An 18,020-nucleotide genomic window follows, 5' to 3' on the forward strand; every position below is an offset into this window, starting at 1 on the left:
ATGATAACCATGGAGTGTTGGAGAATGGTCATCAGTGAAGTGTGTTTCACGGAGACCAATGACAACTGCAGAGGAAGGGAAATAATGTGTTGTAGTTCCGGCAGATGACAGTAGTACTCACTGCAATTCTACTGGATGGTCATGTGATTAGTGGCCAGGTTAGGTGTGAAGGGGTCATGCCACAGGACCACTGCCTGTCACCCCTGGGGATAGCAACACTTCCATGAACATTGGCTCAAGAGTCTGACTGCGTGGGGGGGGGGGGGGGGATTTGGTGCCTCCAGTGGCACAGCAGGAGCCTTGTCCCAATTCTTATTCTTCCTCCTCTTTTTCTTCTTAACATTTGGTAGACAAGGTTCATTCAAGGGGCTACCTGCATTGAGCACAGTGAGAATGAAGAGAGGACAGCCCTGGGACCTTCAAGCCATGGCTCCTTCAGTGTCTGGCATCAGACCTCTGTTCAGGGGGTTGCCAGGGACAAGGATCCTGAGAGGAAGTCCTGTCACCATAAGGTGCTGAAGAAGGAGAATGCTTCTCCGGCTGGGAGCAGTAAATGCTCCAAAGAAGGTACCATGAGAACCACATGAGACAAGAGTTATGGAGATCTGGTTTGAGGAAGGTATAGTGTGGGGGGGTCTGTGCCTCAGAATACTCAGAATATGGCATGCAGTCAATAGATTTGTATTCCTGGACTGGATCTCCTGTTCTTTCTTGACACTGACGAATGTGGAGGGTGATGTTCCATACAGTTGACACACAAAGATGGATGTTCACAATGACAACTTTCATAGACTGATTGTTCACAGATGCCATATTTTGGGTCTGCCGTGCATTGGGATGACATACGCCCAAAGCATAAACATCAAAGCTCCTCATAGGTAATGGCACATACAGTGTCTTATCACACCTGTTCACCATGACCTTAACTTTCTCTGGGAGGCATTCCCTTCAAAGGCTAACTGGGTGGGCATGCCCAAGAGTAGATGCAGGAAGTGGTTTGTATTTTTTATATGGGAGGCTAGGCTATAAGCAACTCCTCGAACCAATACACAGAGATTAGAGGAGAAAACCACAGCTGCTTGCAAGAATAAGGGCACAGAAAATACAAAAAGTATTGCACATTAAATTTTTATCCAAGAATTCTAATATTTTCTTCCTCTTTGATGTAAATATCTACAAAAAAGATTGTATTTTACCCAACAGCTTTTTATACCAAATAAAAAGTTTGGGGGGGGGGGGAGGAGGGGTAGGAGAGGAGGAAGGGAGATTATGGTTTAACATCCAATGTTCTGTACAAAACGAACCATCCCAGAATTCACTTTAATCCATTGACAGAAACTACATAACATCTAAATCTGGACAGCCAGATGAAGATATGACCCACATACTTCCTGATTAAGAGTCCAGTACCTTAATCACTTTGCCACCTGAACTCAGCAGCTAATTAAAATTCCTATTGCTTTCTCCACATGTAAACTGTAAGCAAAGAACTTGCACTGGTGAATGAGATCACTGATTTTTGAACATACAGTTTTTTCAAGTTAGTCAAGAGAGGTGAGGGACATAGGTTTGCCAATGTGGTATGATCAGCTACAGCTGAACCCTTTCCCTCTTTGAAGGCAAACCATTAACAGTAGATAACTCTTAGCAATTCTACAATTAAAGTACATTACAAGGAGCTGACAATAACGTGTTTTGCTGCCTATTTTAACGATCACTGATCTATCATTAAGAAAGGGGAGTGATGGTGTATTGGGGTATAGGAGGAAAGTAGGTTGTGGATGCACAAACCTGGTACAAAACAAAATATTTTATATTATTTGACACCAGTTTGTAACAACAGACACCATTTTGGGTCTAAGCAAGCACTTTACACTGCTGCAAAATACTGAAAAATTATAAGGAACATTGAAGATTTCCTTGAAACTGCTACAGGCAGAGCAACATCTTCACCCATCACAAACAAATCACGTCTGTTCTGAGAAATTATTTTTGAGGCTCTATAACTGAGAATGTAAATCACACTAGAAAGAAATAATTATAAGTGAAACAGGAGATGGTATCAACAGGAATGTATCTTAAAGCCATACAAAGACAACAGACACCAGCAAATACTTAAATATCACAATATTAACAACAAAATCAGTTTGTATGAAATGAATTTTCACTGTTTATGCAAGTCTGTACAACTTATTTTAACATTTGGTTTGTTAAAACATTAAAGGTAAAAATTAGTGACAAAAAGGGAACACCAAGCTGCAACTAGTCTTACTAATGTTCTCATTCTCACCTAATAGTGCCTGTTGGAGAAGGGAATGGGCTGCTGAAACTTGCATCCGGATCTGGTATATTTATTCTAAGTGGTGGTAGGGGAGCACGTGGTTTTGTTGGAGACAGTTGCCGTACAGCTACTGGAGGATCTGCTTCATCAACAAGCGACTGGAAAAACAACCTTATATTTGTGCTTGGAAACCGGAAAGTACACCTGCAAATAATATCACCCAGTTAGAAAACTAATAGCATGTCACTGTGGCACAAAAAATGTATTACTAGAAAAAAAGAAGACGAAATTTATGAATCTTTATCTGCTTTTAAAGGAATTTAAATCGAGAATTTTATTATCCATTTATCACTAAATAGGCTATGTCTACACACTAAAGAACAGTAAAAGCAATTAAATAAGTACAGCCAATATTCTGCATGTCATAGATATCTCTCATATTGTAAAATTGGTTGTCTGAAAGCCAAAAATGTTGTCCCACTTCTGATATCAGGCTTGTAAATTTCTTCCCTCGTGACACATTCTGTAATGTTGTTCCTGATATAGAGAATAAAGAAATAACTATGATGATGCACAGCTGGTAGTAGCCCGACCTCAGTAGTACAAGGATGACAGTGTTCCTCAGAACAACGAGGAACATACAGGGTGTCCACACAAAACCACCTCAATTTCCAAATGCAAACTATGAGACAGTCTGGAGCATAACATAAAGCAAACCAAAAAGTGTTGTGTAGATTATTTTCTAAACAATTCCTATTGTTCGGTGTCACCCATTGATGTCCACAAAAACTCCCAAAGTCATTTGCAAAAGAGCCACAATTGAGACAGTTAAGGCTTGATATCACAAGTTCCTAGCCCCTGGGAGTGTGATAAACAGTCACTTTCTGGCTGAAAGTGCACATCTAATGAAACTGTACAGGAGCACAGAGAGACCTTCTAACGAAGCCCATCAAAGTCAGTTCAGTGAGCATCACAAAAGCCAAACATCCCTCACTCACCAATTCAAAATCACCACATAAACAACTTCGTTTGCATGTTTACAGAGTTAAATTAGTGCAAGCATTTAGGTAAAATGACTTGGAGCGTCATCACATATGTTGGAGCATATTGCACACAACCGCAGCTATTTCGGAAATGTCATTTTCTCTGACAAACCAATCTTCCACACATGTGGAAAGGTTAACTGGTACAGCATTCACACCTGGGATTCACAAAACCCTCAATTTTTGCCAACATGTTAGAGACAGCTAAAAGGTCAATGCGTGGTATGCGTTGTTGAAACATAGTTGGACTATTTTTCTTCACTGAGGAAACAGTAACAGGAACCGTATATATGGACAAGCTTGAGCAATTTTCTGCCCCTCAGTTTCTTCCCCTTCAACCAAATGTGATCTTCCAGTAAGATGATGCACCACCACACCAGAGTTGATCTGTTTGAGATTTCCTGGACTGAACATGAATAGGACGTGATGGACCAACCATATGACTGCAACTATCTCTGGACATAGTACCTACGGATTTCTTCCTGTGTAATCATGTGAAGGATATTTTAGGGTCAACAGCCTCTGTCACCCTAGACATGTTTATGCACACATAGGTTGGGATAACAGCACCATTCAGACATTTTAAGGTTCATGAAAGAAGCCTATATAGAAGTGTTTTAATTTTTTGTACAAAACTATGAGTTATTATATGATGCAACAAACTGTGAATATCAATGCCTCATAGTGTTGTGATGGTTGTTGGTAGTTTTTATTACTACTACTATTATTATTATTATTATTATTATTATTGCATTTGCAAATTGAGGACGTTTCCTGTGGACAACCTACATTGCATAGAAAAACAATTTTTTATTTTTAAAATGCTTATGATGTGAGGATACTGTCCCAACACCAATAAACCAAGGAAATACGTGACTGGAACAGCCTTAAACAGATTGCCCAGAAAAATTTATTACTAACCACACCTCTCAGTTTTTATACTAGATAAGCGATTACGCTTTCATAGGTAATAGACTACAACAACATCAGTCGTGTGAGATACAAATAACTATATAAAGGCAAAAATGCACTGACACTAATAAACAAATCAGAACATGCTTTTCTTGTACTTGTGCTTAACTTTCAACTGTACATACAAAAGAGCACACTTAAACATTCATTCAAAACTGCTGAGTATATTATTCACAACGGACAGTCCTGAAATAAAACCAAGTCCTGGCAGTTATCATATGTACTTTCCACAACCTTGAGGCATCTTTTTAATATACCAATAATCCAACATCACTAACAACAGCACAAATTATAGATGAAAACTACAGCACTTGATAACCTCCATAAACCCATCTTTGTGTAACTAAGCAGAATTGCATCTTCAAACAAATGTAATGTAATCCAACATTTGAATGAATAATCAAAACTGATAAATTGCACTTTCAAACCTATTTAACAAATTGTAGTTTTGGAAAATAAATATTTTTTATCAGAGATAACATAATTTATATAGTCACTGCCTATCACTCCAGATGATTCAGAGTTTATGAGGGATACCTCAACATCAAGTGTAATCCCTACTCTGGCTGACTTAACTGCTTTACTCACAGATGAGAATGTTGTTGCAGTTCAGAAATTAGACCCAGGAAACTGACATGGCTCATACCACCACAAAGATGGAACTTCTTAAAAGCAATTGATACAATTTACAAGATCATATTCAACTTAGCAAGCTTAGTTCTTTGTAAGTTCCGTATTCTTTCGTAGAGCAATGGATGACACACTGTAGCGTGTAACAGAAAGAAACGCTCACAAAAAGCAGTTTTGTACAACTTGCTATGCAAAATAGTATTCCATTAATAAATCTTGGCTTTATTATCAATTAGATGCTTGGAATATACAAATATATGTACTGTTTAGCAGATTTGAAACAGGACACCCAACAAAATTATCTGTGGGTTTGAACTGAAGATTTCTAGGATATACAAAAACAGAAAGCGCTAAAACAAATTTAAATTTATTTTATGGAAAATGTTGATATAAATGTGTGCACAATGTTCTAATCATGGTATAAGTTGTGGCACCTATGCTCCCTTTCATATTTATGCCTATTGTTCCTGCACGAGGAAAATCACTAAAGCATAGTTCATTATAATCAACATCACACACCCGTAAGAACAATAGGTGTTTTTAATGTTCAACACCAGGGTGCTATGAATGTCACTCACAATAAAATTACAGTGTCAACAAGACAGAAGATCTGATTACACACAGCAGGGCAATAAGAGGAAGAAACTTACCACATGAACTGAATTGATTAAAAGGCACATAGTAACCTTCTTGTATTTTTTGTGGTTTATGCACAATAAATGTAAATAATATGCATCAAAATTTTCATCAGAAGTCTGCCTGTTATCTAATACACCTTTTTTCTAAATATATGTTGCAGTTTTAGATTTCATAACAAATAGTGCATTAAGTATGGCATGAATGCAAACACTGGGCTACGCTATAGAGCAATCTGTTACCACAGCTATTTCACAACGTAATCTGTTGGTTTAGCTAACATGAAAGCCAAGTAGCCACTCTCCTATCTAATCTACATCTCAGGCTACACTATATATCAATCTGTTACTAAATCCAAGATTTTGAACAGAGAGTAGGGCAGGGGGAACAGGAGGGGGAGGTCAAGGAGGGAGGGAGGGCACTTTCACACTGTCTCAATCGAATTTCTGCTACAGAATTCCAACTGTTTATAAGTCCGTTGTTATTATTTATTTATCAGCTTTCGTAGAAGCTACTTGGTCATGAAATAAATAAATACACAGTTTACAGAAAGCCGACTTAAAAATTTATAAGCAAATGAATTGCAGAATTAATCAAACACGACACAGTGCATACATAAATAACACGTTCCAGGAACTCCTGTACAGAATGAAGGTAGTGTGCTACAAGGCAGTTTTTCAACTTTGATACGAATCCTTAAGAGTTTATCACATTTCTTTTATAGTTGAGGAGGAAGCCCAATTGAAAAGGAAACCTGCTCTCTGACTGACCACCTTTGGACACAGTCTTTTGTTGCATGTAAATGTTAATATGTCCCTTGAAAGCAATGTTCTGATACTACAGGTAACTCATTACCTACATAATTAATATTACATTTCACATCTTTCACACCAACATTTGTATCACCTGCAAAGAGAAACATTTTTGAGACATCTGTAATGTTGACTGGCAGATCACTGATATACACCAAGAAAAGCTACAGGCCCAGAAGAGAACCCTGTGGCAACCTCCAATTCACATTACCCTAGTCACATTCAGACCTCTTTCTTGTTTGTTGACACTGGAGGACAATCTTCTGCTTCCTACTTCCCAGATATGGAGTGGTGTTGTTGGGCTTTTTACACAATCTCATAAAGTCCCAACTTACTCAGAAGTATTGCATGGACCACACAATCAAAGAAAATGCCTACTGCCCCCAATACTTTGCTTAGTCCTGATAGTGCCTCATATACAAAACAACAAATTGGACTTCCTGTGGATACTCCGTTACTGAAACCCAACTGCAAGCCTGACAGTAAATTGTGTGTACCGAGATGTACCAGTACTCTCATATAAACTGCTTTCTCAAACAATTTTGAAAATAGCTACTGATAGCAAGGAAATTGGTCACTAATTATCTACAATACCTCTTTCACCCTTTTTACAAAGTTGTTTTACTAATGAGAGTGTCAGTTCATCATGAAACTGACTCTCCCAAAAGACACACTACACAGTAAGTAATCAGTGCACTAATCTCTGTGATCCTACTTGAAGTTTCATCATACCCACAGTAGTTACATACTAGGTGCTCCACAGCCTGTAAGTACTGTATTTGTTAAAAAGATCTTACTGTATGCCATGAGCTCCATTTAAAATATTTAGTTGCCAAATCAGTAGTCTGGCATGTAGTCTTCAATTAAATATTTTAATGGGTTAAAGTGTGGTATTAGACCAGCCCCTGAAATCTTTGTTGTGATGACAGACTAATCTGTAGCACAACCCAAGGTCTAGATTAGGTTGGAAGGTAACACATTTGGTTGAGAGTTGGTGAAGCCAATGAATGGGAAAGCACTCTGTTTGTGGTAACAAATCACCCACTGGCAAAATCTAGTGTTCATGTTTGCACAATATTGGAAAATGCAGAGGGGGAGGGGGTGTTCAATATGAAATGCAACTGGATTTACAATGAGATGTCTTTTAACAGATGTAATAATTGATTTGGCAAAAGTTATGTACTGAACCCTCCCACCTCCTTGTGTTTTTCAACACGTTGGGGATGTAAACAATATGCTTTTCTACTGGTCAAGTTCTTACCAAAACCAGATTTTCTGCTTTGAGATTCACTGGCTTTGCAAGCTCACAAACAAATTGTCACCTTCCAACCTAACCTAGTCCTCGTGCTGAGTTACATATCAGTCTATAACCACAACCAAGATTTCAGGAAGGTGTGGGGGGTAGTACAATACAAAACTTTAGCCATCAGTTGTGATACGTGATGCAGTTGTCTCAGAACCCCAACTTTTGAGAGTTCTGCATACTTACCTATACCAATTAAATTTCAATTGAACTTTCTGACTACTGAAAAGAGGAGATTATTGCATATTTTTCACAGCATTGGTGAATCATCAACAGCCTCTCTTTCACACAAAAAAGGTGTAATATGTTTAGCATGCACATGGTGCTCCAATGTCTTTTTCACAACTGATGTCTAGTTCTAATTTTGCTCAAGAGAGCTTTTTATTCTCTTGGTATAATGCACGGTTTTAACATGTCCGATGACATTCTTCAGCACTTTGCAGTATACCTTGCAGTGAATTTCTGTAATCGGGCTGTGACTATCCTCCGTACTATAATATAGCTCCTGTTTCCTCTTATGCGGGATTCTAACCCTCTTAGTTATCTAAATAGATTGCTTACTAGTACTGCATATCTGCCTGCAATTTTTTAATAGGAATTGCCTTCTCAAGCAACATAGGTCCGACAAATTTGGACTTCAAAATTTGTTTTATAATTACATCAGCATCGCAAGAGGACTCATACCAGTACATCTTTTTCTTGCTACCGTGGAATGACTTTGCCTTCATTCCTCTCAGCACTGTCTGTGCTTCTTATTCCGTCAGGTCATTACTAATTTTTTTCACAGTGTGCCTTTAAACTACAGAACAACCAATGACGATACTGTCTATGATCACACAGTGGTTTCCCTGAACTCTAGTTGGAATATAATGTCTGCACCAGGTTGTAAGGTTATCTGGAAAATCAAAGTTTATATTGAAATCCCCACAAAATTAATTTTATGCCTTGTTTTAAAAAGTGAGCCAAGCACTGTGCCAAGCCTGGAGAGGGAAGTCTGGTAGTCTAAACTGGGAGACCTGTAGAGGCCTATAATTAAAAGTTTTTTCACTGAAAATTCAATCTATCTTGCTTAACCTCCAAACATTTGGCCTTTACAATGTTTCAATATAAATAATTCTTTTGAATGAAACCTTACATTTGGCATGACTGGCCCCTCCTCCCCTCTGCAACAAAATCCTGGTATAGAAATTAGACAAGATGTATCCCTCCATAGAATGAATTAGTATTTCTTCACGATATAGATGATGCTCTGATATACAAATCAGCAGTTCATCTACTTTATTGTTATTTCATCAATGTTTAATAAAATACTTCCTAAAACTGTTACAACACAGATGTTTTGGGTAAGGAACAATAAAGCAGAAAGTTTTCTTCATGTTGTCAATAACTAGTTCAGTCTATGTGACAACATAGGAGATGTCAAATCTCATACTTCAACATAGCTTAGATCCACCACAGAAACAAATCCAGAGCAACAAATGTTCCATATAAATCACACGTTAAAAACTCAACAGTTACACAATGGTCCTGGTTGTTTACAACTATTGTTACAAAGGTCTCAAAAACTTTATATGCGTATACTTCATAAATTGACTTCTTGGGGGCCTCCATAATTTCAAACTGGTGACAGTGGTCATAAAATCTTAACTGGAACTAATAATGATCCCAGTGATAGCATAACAACAGACCACATTTATATACTGCTGGAATTACCCTGACTTGTTAGATTTCTGACTTTGCAATAAAGTATTTCCTTAATTTTATTTACCAAGGCGTTTGTATTGATCTGTATCGTAGTAAATCACAAAAGAATATGTGTATGGTGACCTTTTCCAGATATTCCAATGTGAGGAAAAACTTAAGGACTTACTACATTTTGAAATAGAGGCCTAACACTGTATAAGTTATACCTGTTTACTTTAAACTAAATAAAGTGATAGAAACAATGAAAGTTAAGTCTACCAATTGGAAAGACTACTATGCAAGGCAAGGAGGGGAAAGGGTGATTTAACAGGTTTCAAATAAAACTGATCCGTTTGAACCGTAAATATTATTAACAACAGAAGAAAAATAAATGTATAACTATTTTATTGGCTTTGACTTATATCTCAGAAGAAAAAGCTTAGATGCAGTCTGTGTTTATTTTCATAGCAGATTTTTTGGAAGGCCAATAACATTTGGCGAAATATTGTAATTATCTCTCTTTTGAAGAGCCTCAGTAATTTCGCAGAACTTATGCACAGTTAAACTTAGATATTTCACGTGGATTCTTTCATTCATTTCAACCGTTTATCAATTTTCTAAATCCATCAGCAATTTTCTTAAATCCAGTTGAAAATATATTCCATGTGTGTATTCGGTGGCGATATAAACGCAATACAGATAAAAATAGGAATAGCCAATAGTTGATGTTTAACCGGCAATGAAAATCAATTCCTACGCACGATGTCAACAATTCGCTTCAGTTATATAAATAGCTACCAAAAGATGTCAGGAGCTGTAATAAACAAACAAATCAAATTACAGCAAAACATGTTATACACGACCGGTTACAGAAATTGAAGACAGTCAATGTCCTTCGAAACATTACACAAATATTTTCATCAGACACGACACGACCCCCCACTTTAACCCATGTTGTTTACACATGCCTTTACTTACGCTTTAGGTAACTGCAACGAAGGCGCTCCTTTCCTTTGGAAAACGCCATCCACAAAAACGCCGTTCTTCCCACTGCAGGACATATAAAAATGAGGATGTTCGAAGAAAATCTCTATATGTTTTCTAGAAATAAAACTTGAATGTCCCATGTTTACATCGACCTCGCCTCGCGAACTGTTCCGACCAATAGTAATCCTCTTCTGTCGCACCATATATTCGAATTCCCTCCCTTCTAATCGAGCAATTGCTGTTCCTTTGCTTTCTGAACTCCATTGCAGCTTCGAAGGGCTAGCTGGTGCCGATTTTAGGGCTAAAAGAGCCCAAGCATCGCTCTCCTGTGTCCGTGAATGTGCAGACATCACTCGGTGAATATGGCTTCCTGGCAGCCGATCTAAGTATCTCTGCGATCTGGATCGTGTGCCTGTTGTTTACCCACAATCCAGACGTGGGTGGCAGAGACCACGTGATGGCCTGGACAGAAGATTTGAACAACTAAATGTAAAGTCTATGGACAAGGAGGAATACAGAATGTGCAGCCAGAGAGGAGAAAAAAGAAAACCTTGGGAACAAGATTCATTATTATGAGCTGGAAGGGCAAAATACGGAAAATGGGCATTGAAGTTTATAATATAACGAATGTATACTGTTTTGAAGCTTTCACGAAATGTGTTGTACCTGACCTTGTGTTTTGTTTACGTTTGTTAGTTTCTATGAGCCATGAGCACTATAGTGTTTGTTTATTTTTCACTTGATGTACTGCCGATGGAAATAACGAAATAACTGCCGTTCTAGTGAAATCGTGGATGTGCGTTGTTGGGATTAATTGATTTCTACGGGCTATGCTCTAAGTAAACAAGTGTACTGTATTCGAATATTGACTCAGTTTACATTATTGTTTTTTGGAGGTCGTTCATTTGTTTGTATTGTGGGATTTGAAGTGACTTCTGATTGTCAGTATTATCGAAATCTATGGAAAAAGAAACTTCGCTTCATGACACCTTCTTCAAGAAACACGTATTACAAGGGAGACCTTCCAAGCTCCATGAGTTTGTTTATTAGAGCTTGCAACGCAAGAAAGACATTAGTTGACTATTGCCCAACGCGCGGCGTGTCTGCGATATATTAAAGACACTAATTTTCATATTGTGTAAATAGCGTTTTAGAGTAACAAATGTAATGGGGTGAAGTGGGGTTAGTGTAACCATGGGGTTAGTGTAACCACGGCTTATGGTGCCTTAAAGAAGCTGTATTTTTATCTCTGACCTATCACATGTTAATTTACTCCTTTCTTTGTTATATTTAACCATAAGTTGTCAAATCTGGCATAAATTTGTAATTAATTTTTGGACTTGAATTGACGTCTACATTTTCACTCTGCGAGAGAGTGACATGCTCAGAATTTGGTGGTCTGTCATTTCTGCAGTTTTATAGATAACTGCACAATTTTTTGGTTACAAACCAAGTTTTGCATGATAATTTCAAATATGAGTTTCGTTTTACTCTACTGATAAAAGCTCTTGATATGCCAGACATGGTTACACTTACCCCAACTTTTTCCCATGTGGGGGAAGTGTAACCAGGGGGGGTTACACTTGCCCCAAACAAACTTACCAGAACATATTAATTTATTTAAGCCGTAACCTTGTTTTTGCCATCACACTAGATCAACTAAACTGGCCTTCCTGTACATATGGATACCAGAATACCTGATGTGCTGGATTTGTAGATCTACTGAGTTTGAGAGAGATATATTTTATTTTTTACTTAAGTCTATTATATTTTTAAACCACGTTTCCTTTTATAAAATATGATACAGAACTGTAAAGAATGCCACCATTTCAATTACAGTACAGTATGTGAAGCATTGTTTGACTGACAACAGTGTTGAGCATGATAATTCATCCTGCAGCCAAAGGATGTAGCAGTGTTTAATAGTGTGAAATCTACTTGGGACCAAAAGTTAACTTGTCACCAGACACATCATCAAGGGGTAAAATTTAGCAAACGTGACTTTTCCAATCTCCTCACTGCTGTGTGGAATGAAACACCACCTGAATTGTTGAAAAGTGGTTTTTAAAAAGCAGGAATATTCCCTTACAGTAGAGATGTAATTGATCAAACTAAATATGATCCGGAGGCATATAAAAGATATGTGGCTCATACCAAATCTTTGGCAGAAACAAATCCATTGCCAGCTCACGATAATGCAGCCATAGACTGTGTGGAAGCTACATCTCTTAACAGAAAGTACTCAGATTTTTGGGAAGCTTTCAGTTGAACAACCTCCAGAATTTTATAGGCCTACGTCTACTGAGCCCTGCAGTTCTCCCAGTATCAGAGTTCTTTCTCAACCGTTCCCGAGCTAACCAATGTTTCATTATGTTCTGGAACTTATTATTGGAAACAGTCCGACTGTGTAGTACCACTGGTAAAACAAAGAAAAAAAGGATTGCATCAGTAGCTGAATTTCAAGATGCCATCAATAAAGAAAAAGATTTTAAAGGAAACAAGAATAATAAGGAGAAATCAAAACAAAATAGCATTATCGGGATAAAAAAGGGCTTGGTAATGAAAAGTAAATCTTCCAAACAAAGTGCTGTTACTTTATGCGAAATGGGATCTCAGAATGTTGTGGAAAAAAAAAATCCCTGGTTGCTCATGTGGGTAACAAGAAAAAAAGACTGGAAGTTGAATCAACAAATGAAGAAAGTGAAACTGAAGGAGGCCTATCTTTAATAAGTAGTGATGAAGAAAATGGGACCATAACACTAGATGATCTCAGGAAAGAAATGATAAACTGTGAAGAAGAAGAGGCAAACTTTTTTGAAGCCAAAGATAAAATTACAGTTGGAAACTATGTTCTAGTAGCTTTTGCAACAAAATGTAAGAAAGTTCATTTTATTGGCGAAGTTACCAAAATGAGTGATTTAGGAGATCCAGAAGTGATTTTCCTCAGATGCAAAAATAAGACAAAGCATGGCACCACATTCTACTGGTCTGATAGAAGAGATGAGACGGAAGTTCCATCCTCTGATGTCATTTCAGTACTGCCTGAGCCTACTTTGGGTCACAAGGGAGACCTGACATTTGGTGTTACATTTGATTCATACAATATTCAGTGACTAAATAATAGTTAGGGCCTAAGTGTGAATATAATAAGTTGAATTAGGGCAGTTTAGCATTAAACACAAATTGCCAACAACTTTAGTTCAATCACCATGAAAAATAATAGAAAGTGAACTTATAAAGTGAATTTTTCTTTTCTCTTGAGACTAGATATTTTATTATTTTTGTTAAATTGCCTACTAAAGAAAAAATATCACTTTTGTAGAATTTAAACTAATAAATTACTGGCCTAACACAAAAATAAATCATCTATGATGCATTCTGTTTCAGTGTTTTATGGTTTAGGCTAACACTTATTTTTTAGTTTATCTAACATTTTCTGCGTATTTCATTATACACAAAGAGGCGTGTGCAAAAAAGTTCATATCTTGAGTAAAATTTAAGATATTTTAATAATTTAAAAATCCTCAAATTCAGTAAAAATTGGGTAATCAGGTCACTTACCCCAAGTCTCTTTTACAATTCTCTGTATGGGTACAACAATGCGGGGTTACACTTGCCCCGAACCATGGGGCAAGTGTAACCTCACAACACAAAATTTTGAAAACAATTATTTGACCATTTTTTTTTTTTTCAAAAACAAAATGTAAAATGTTTAAAAGTCAGTAAGTCAAACTCTAAGCATGAGAAATTTCAAAATCATATCTTCAATAACAAGTTGGCAATTTGGTGTCAAAGTTGAACTATGCCAAAACTTGGTTACACTTACCCCACTTCACCCTATGCCTAACCAATTTTTGGGCAAGATTCGGATGGGTATTCATGTTATGTAATATTTATCCTTATCAATTCCTTGGCACTTCCCATTATCCTATAATTTTAAGGTAACAGACTTTGGTATCGTTCATAAGGTTTCATACTGAGGTGGGCCGAAGTGTGTTGATGTTGGACCCGTTTCAAAATTTTGGTTGTGTTGACAAATTGATGTGTAGCATAGCTTGAAGTCTTGGTTAGGTTGAAAGGTCATAGTTTGGTTGTGAGTTGACAAAGCCAACGAATGTAAATTCAAAATAAAGTAGGCCTACGTAGTATCAGGCTGACTTGTAGCGCCATATTTAATGTACCTTTAACCAAAACTTAAAACTGCAAAGTAAAGTGGGAAACGAGTGTTAAGTAATGGATAAATCTCCAACGAATATTTTAATACATATTCCATATGTCATACAATAGGTACGATACTGCAAGGGGAACCACTATGTAATTTTTAGCCAAAACTGAACTTTATCATATAATCCCAGTCTTGCACATCTAGACATTCATTTTGCACTTAATGAAGTTGCATTACATTATATTAGTACGTGTTCAATAGATCATGAATACAACATTTCGTAATGATGTGGGATGTGCCAGGTTAACATAAGTTTTCTTTACACTTGTTTTTTTCAGTTTCTACTTCATATCTAGAAATTCAGCTATTGAGTAGAATGAGTTGTTATTCAGAAATTCTTTTAATTTGTTTTTAAATGTTGGTTAGTTATCTGTTAGTGGGCCACTACATATGTGGCTGAGAATCATACTTAGCTGTTGGGAACAAGTTTTTAGTACTCAGGGAAATGCCATCAATTCCATGTAAGCTTTCACTTTTGAGTGAATTTGTTATTTTGGTCGTGATGACTGGGTGTTGTGTGCTGTCCTTAGGTTAGTTAGGTTTAAGTTGTTCTAAGTTCTAGGGGACTGATGACCATAGATGTTAAGTCCCATAGTGCTCAGAGCCATTTTTTGTTATTTTGGTAGTTTCTGTAGGAGAGGTAGGCTGAATTTCAGTTTTATCAAATTGTATAGGCATTGCCTCTTCCATACACATTCTTGCATTTTCTAATGAATAGCTGGATCCTATTTTCCGTACAACACTTAAAAATGGTTATTAAAAAATATTTTCCACTTCTGACATTTTGTTAACAAACTTTTCATTTAGTTTATAACAACAAAAATAATCAGTTATTGATAATATAACGTACATGGACAGATAAAAATATCTACTCAGTAAGTGGCGGCAGGGGAACACACTCATAAAAGGGTTTAAATTTTACAATCTTTTGGGGCCAGTGGCTCCATCTTCTTGTGGAAGAGTAGAAAGAGGAAAGAAGAGGGGTGAAGGGAAAGGACTAGAGTTTAGAAAAGTCACCAGAACCCCGGGTCAGAGAAGACTTAGCAGATGGGATGAGAAGGAAATACTGATTCTTGGGGACCGAGAGCTTAAAAGAGAAGGAAAGACCGATTGTTAGGAACTGCACCGTATTAGATTTGAAAACCTGACAACTTAAAGGTGGAAGACCTATAAGCTCTCAGGTTTACATCCAGTGCAGTTCCCAACAATCAGTCTTTTCGTCTCATCCCGTCTGGTAAGTCTCCTCTGACCTGGGGCTATGGGTGATTTTTCTAAACTGTACCCCATTCCTTAAACCTCTCCAGTCCTTTTTCTTCACACCTCTTCCTTCCTCTTCAAAGTTAAATCTGTTTGTGTGTATGTTCCCGTGCCACGGCTTGGTGAATAGATTTTTGTGTGTCCATTTTTATTGAGTTTGATAGAAATACAGTCTTCTTGTACTCTTGGTTGCCCTGTTTCCCTTTTAACAATATTCCAAATTATTTTAATTTTATTATCAGATGTGCAAATCTCAGACATAATGCACATACTTCTGAACTTTTTAACAGCTTTTCGTAATACAGAGCAGTTTTTATAATGTTTGACTGTTTCTGCATCGTTACTCCTTCTGACTACAAGATACATTTCTCTTCTCTGTTTACAATATTTTTTATCTCTGTAATAATCCATCTGTTTTTAGATGGTTCCTACAATCATGGTGCACTGTTTCCTGAAGGTAACTGTTTTCAAATACCCTCACAAAGGTATTATCATGAAATAGGTCAAATTTTAAATTGGCGTCAGTTCCCTGTACACCTCATCCAAATCTAACTGTTGCAAGCTTTCCCTAGAATTTTCAGTTGTTAAATTATTATCTGAATGCACTATTTTGGGGGACTGTTTTGCATTACTGTATGGAGCTGTGTCGTATAATGTAACAAGGTGTACATCGTGATTAGACAAGCCATTCTTAAAAGGAAAAGTTTTTATTTGATTAAATTTATCTTGGTTCATAAAAACACTGTACATCAGTGTGGTGCTTCCCTGTACTACACGAGTAGGAAAATCAATAACTAATGTCAAATTGAAAGAAACAAGTAATACTTCAAGATCAAACTTTCTGCCAGACTCTTTCAGAAAATCTACATTGAAATCCCTCTCTCTGACAGATAGAACAACAAAGAACCCAAGTTTTTCAGAAATAATTGAAAATTTTCAGTAGGAACCTATACACAGCTACAATAATAAAAGTACCATTATTTAGTATAGGCTTACACACACACACACACACACACACACACACACACACACACACTTGTGCACATGATTCTGTACATTACTCTGTACAATTTTTTTTAGTTTCTTAAGTTCTCACACCATGATAAATTTTAACAAACATGTAAACTACTCCTCTGCCCATGGTGTCTCTACTTAAATGTGTGAAAACCTTATTTATACTTTAATTTACCTTTTCCGTATCTGTGACTATATGATATTCATACAGATGTAGTACATCTGTTCCATTCTCAAATTCTATATCTTCTAAACAAACAAGAAGCTCATCTACTTTGTTTTTTTAATCCACTGATATTCTGATGTAGTATATTAACATTTTTTCACTGTGCTTTTATGAGAATATTGTGACATACTAACATTATTTTTCACTATACTCTTGTGTCTTGTGATATTTTCAACATTTGTATTACCTGCCTGTCTGAGCTTCTCTTTAAGCTTAATTTCAATCAATGTTGAATAATTAGACACTGCTCTTAGCCTGAAAAAAAGTATTCCCATGAATTTCAGTGCCTCTTTTTAAAGAATTTGATATCATCCAAGGCAATTCACCATTCCCTTTCCTACTGAGATGCAGGCCACCTACCAATAGCATCAACAGGAACCAAACCAAACCTACACCGGACAAAGTAGCCGCACCAAGCCGCCAATCTATTCCATATTGACCCTCCTGACAGAGCTGCTCGATTGGGACTGATCATACCACATGAAAGCAGGAACCAGGCCAACATTTGTACGGTTCTGCTGGAAATATATTCCACACTAATTGAGGGTGGGAGTAATTGAAATCACGTGGTACTTTGTATAGCCTACTTATTTGAATACACTGTTAATTTTGGGGATACTCAGTTGATCCACAATACATTAGAGAAATTGAATTTGAAATGTGCTTGAAATTTAATAGCTTTGTTCTAACTGCAAGGTTTTAATTGCTTCCAAATACTGGTAACATTTACAAGACTATATCCACATGCATATTCTGCAAGGCACCACACAGTGTGTGGCAGAGTGTACCCTTCATGCTAATTATGGATATATCTTATTCCTGGAAGTCATTGCCATGACTACTCTCTCTTAAAATATCTTCTGTATTGTTTGTGAGAATTGGGGATCAAATTCTGGCACAAACTTCAGGTGTTATCTTTTTGACAAACATGTTATGTGTCCACAGTTAAGT

At 36.9% G+C, this 18,020-nt stretch overlaps 1 protein-coding gene across 2 annotated transcripts in view; it reads right to left on the bottom strand.

Annotated features, from left to right (window-relative positions):
- Positions 1 to 10,730, bottom strand: part of LOC124774776 (forkhead box protein K2) — a 93,249-nt gene extending 82,519 nt beyond the window's left edge. For both annotated transcript variants that reach the window (XR_007015503.1, XM_047249508.1), the window contains exons 1-2: positions 10,339 to 10,730; positions 2,291 to 2,485 (exon numbers count right to left, since the gene is read on the bottom strand). Coding sequence is in view for 1 of the 2 variants with exons in the window: in XM_047249508.1 (XP_047105464.1) it covers positions 2,291 to 2,485; positions 10,339 to 10,697 (554 nt within the window). In the remaining variant the exon portion in view is untranslated. The remainder of the gene's footprint in view (positions 1 to 2,290; positions 2,486 to 10,338) is intronic.
- Positions 10,731 to 18,020: the final 7,290 nt, after the last annotated feature.

This window comes from Schistocerca piceifrons, chromosome 2, assembly GCF_021461385.2.
Source record: "Schistocerca piceifrons isolate TAMUIC-IGC-003096 chromosome 2, iqSchPice1.1, whole genome shotgun sequence".
Classification (NCBI taxonomy): domain Eukaryota; kingdom Metazoa; phylum Arthropoda; class Insecta; order Orthoptera; family Acrididae; genus Schistocerca; species Schistocerca piceifrons.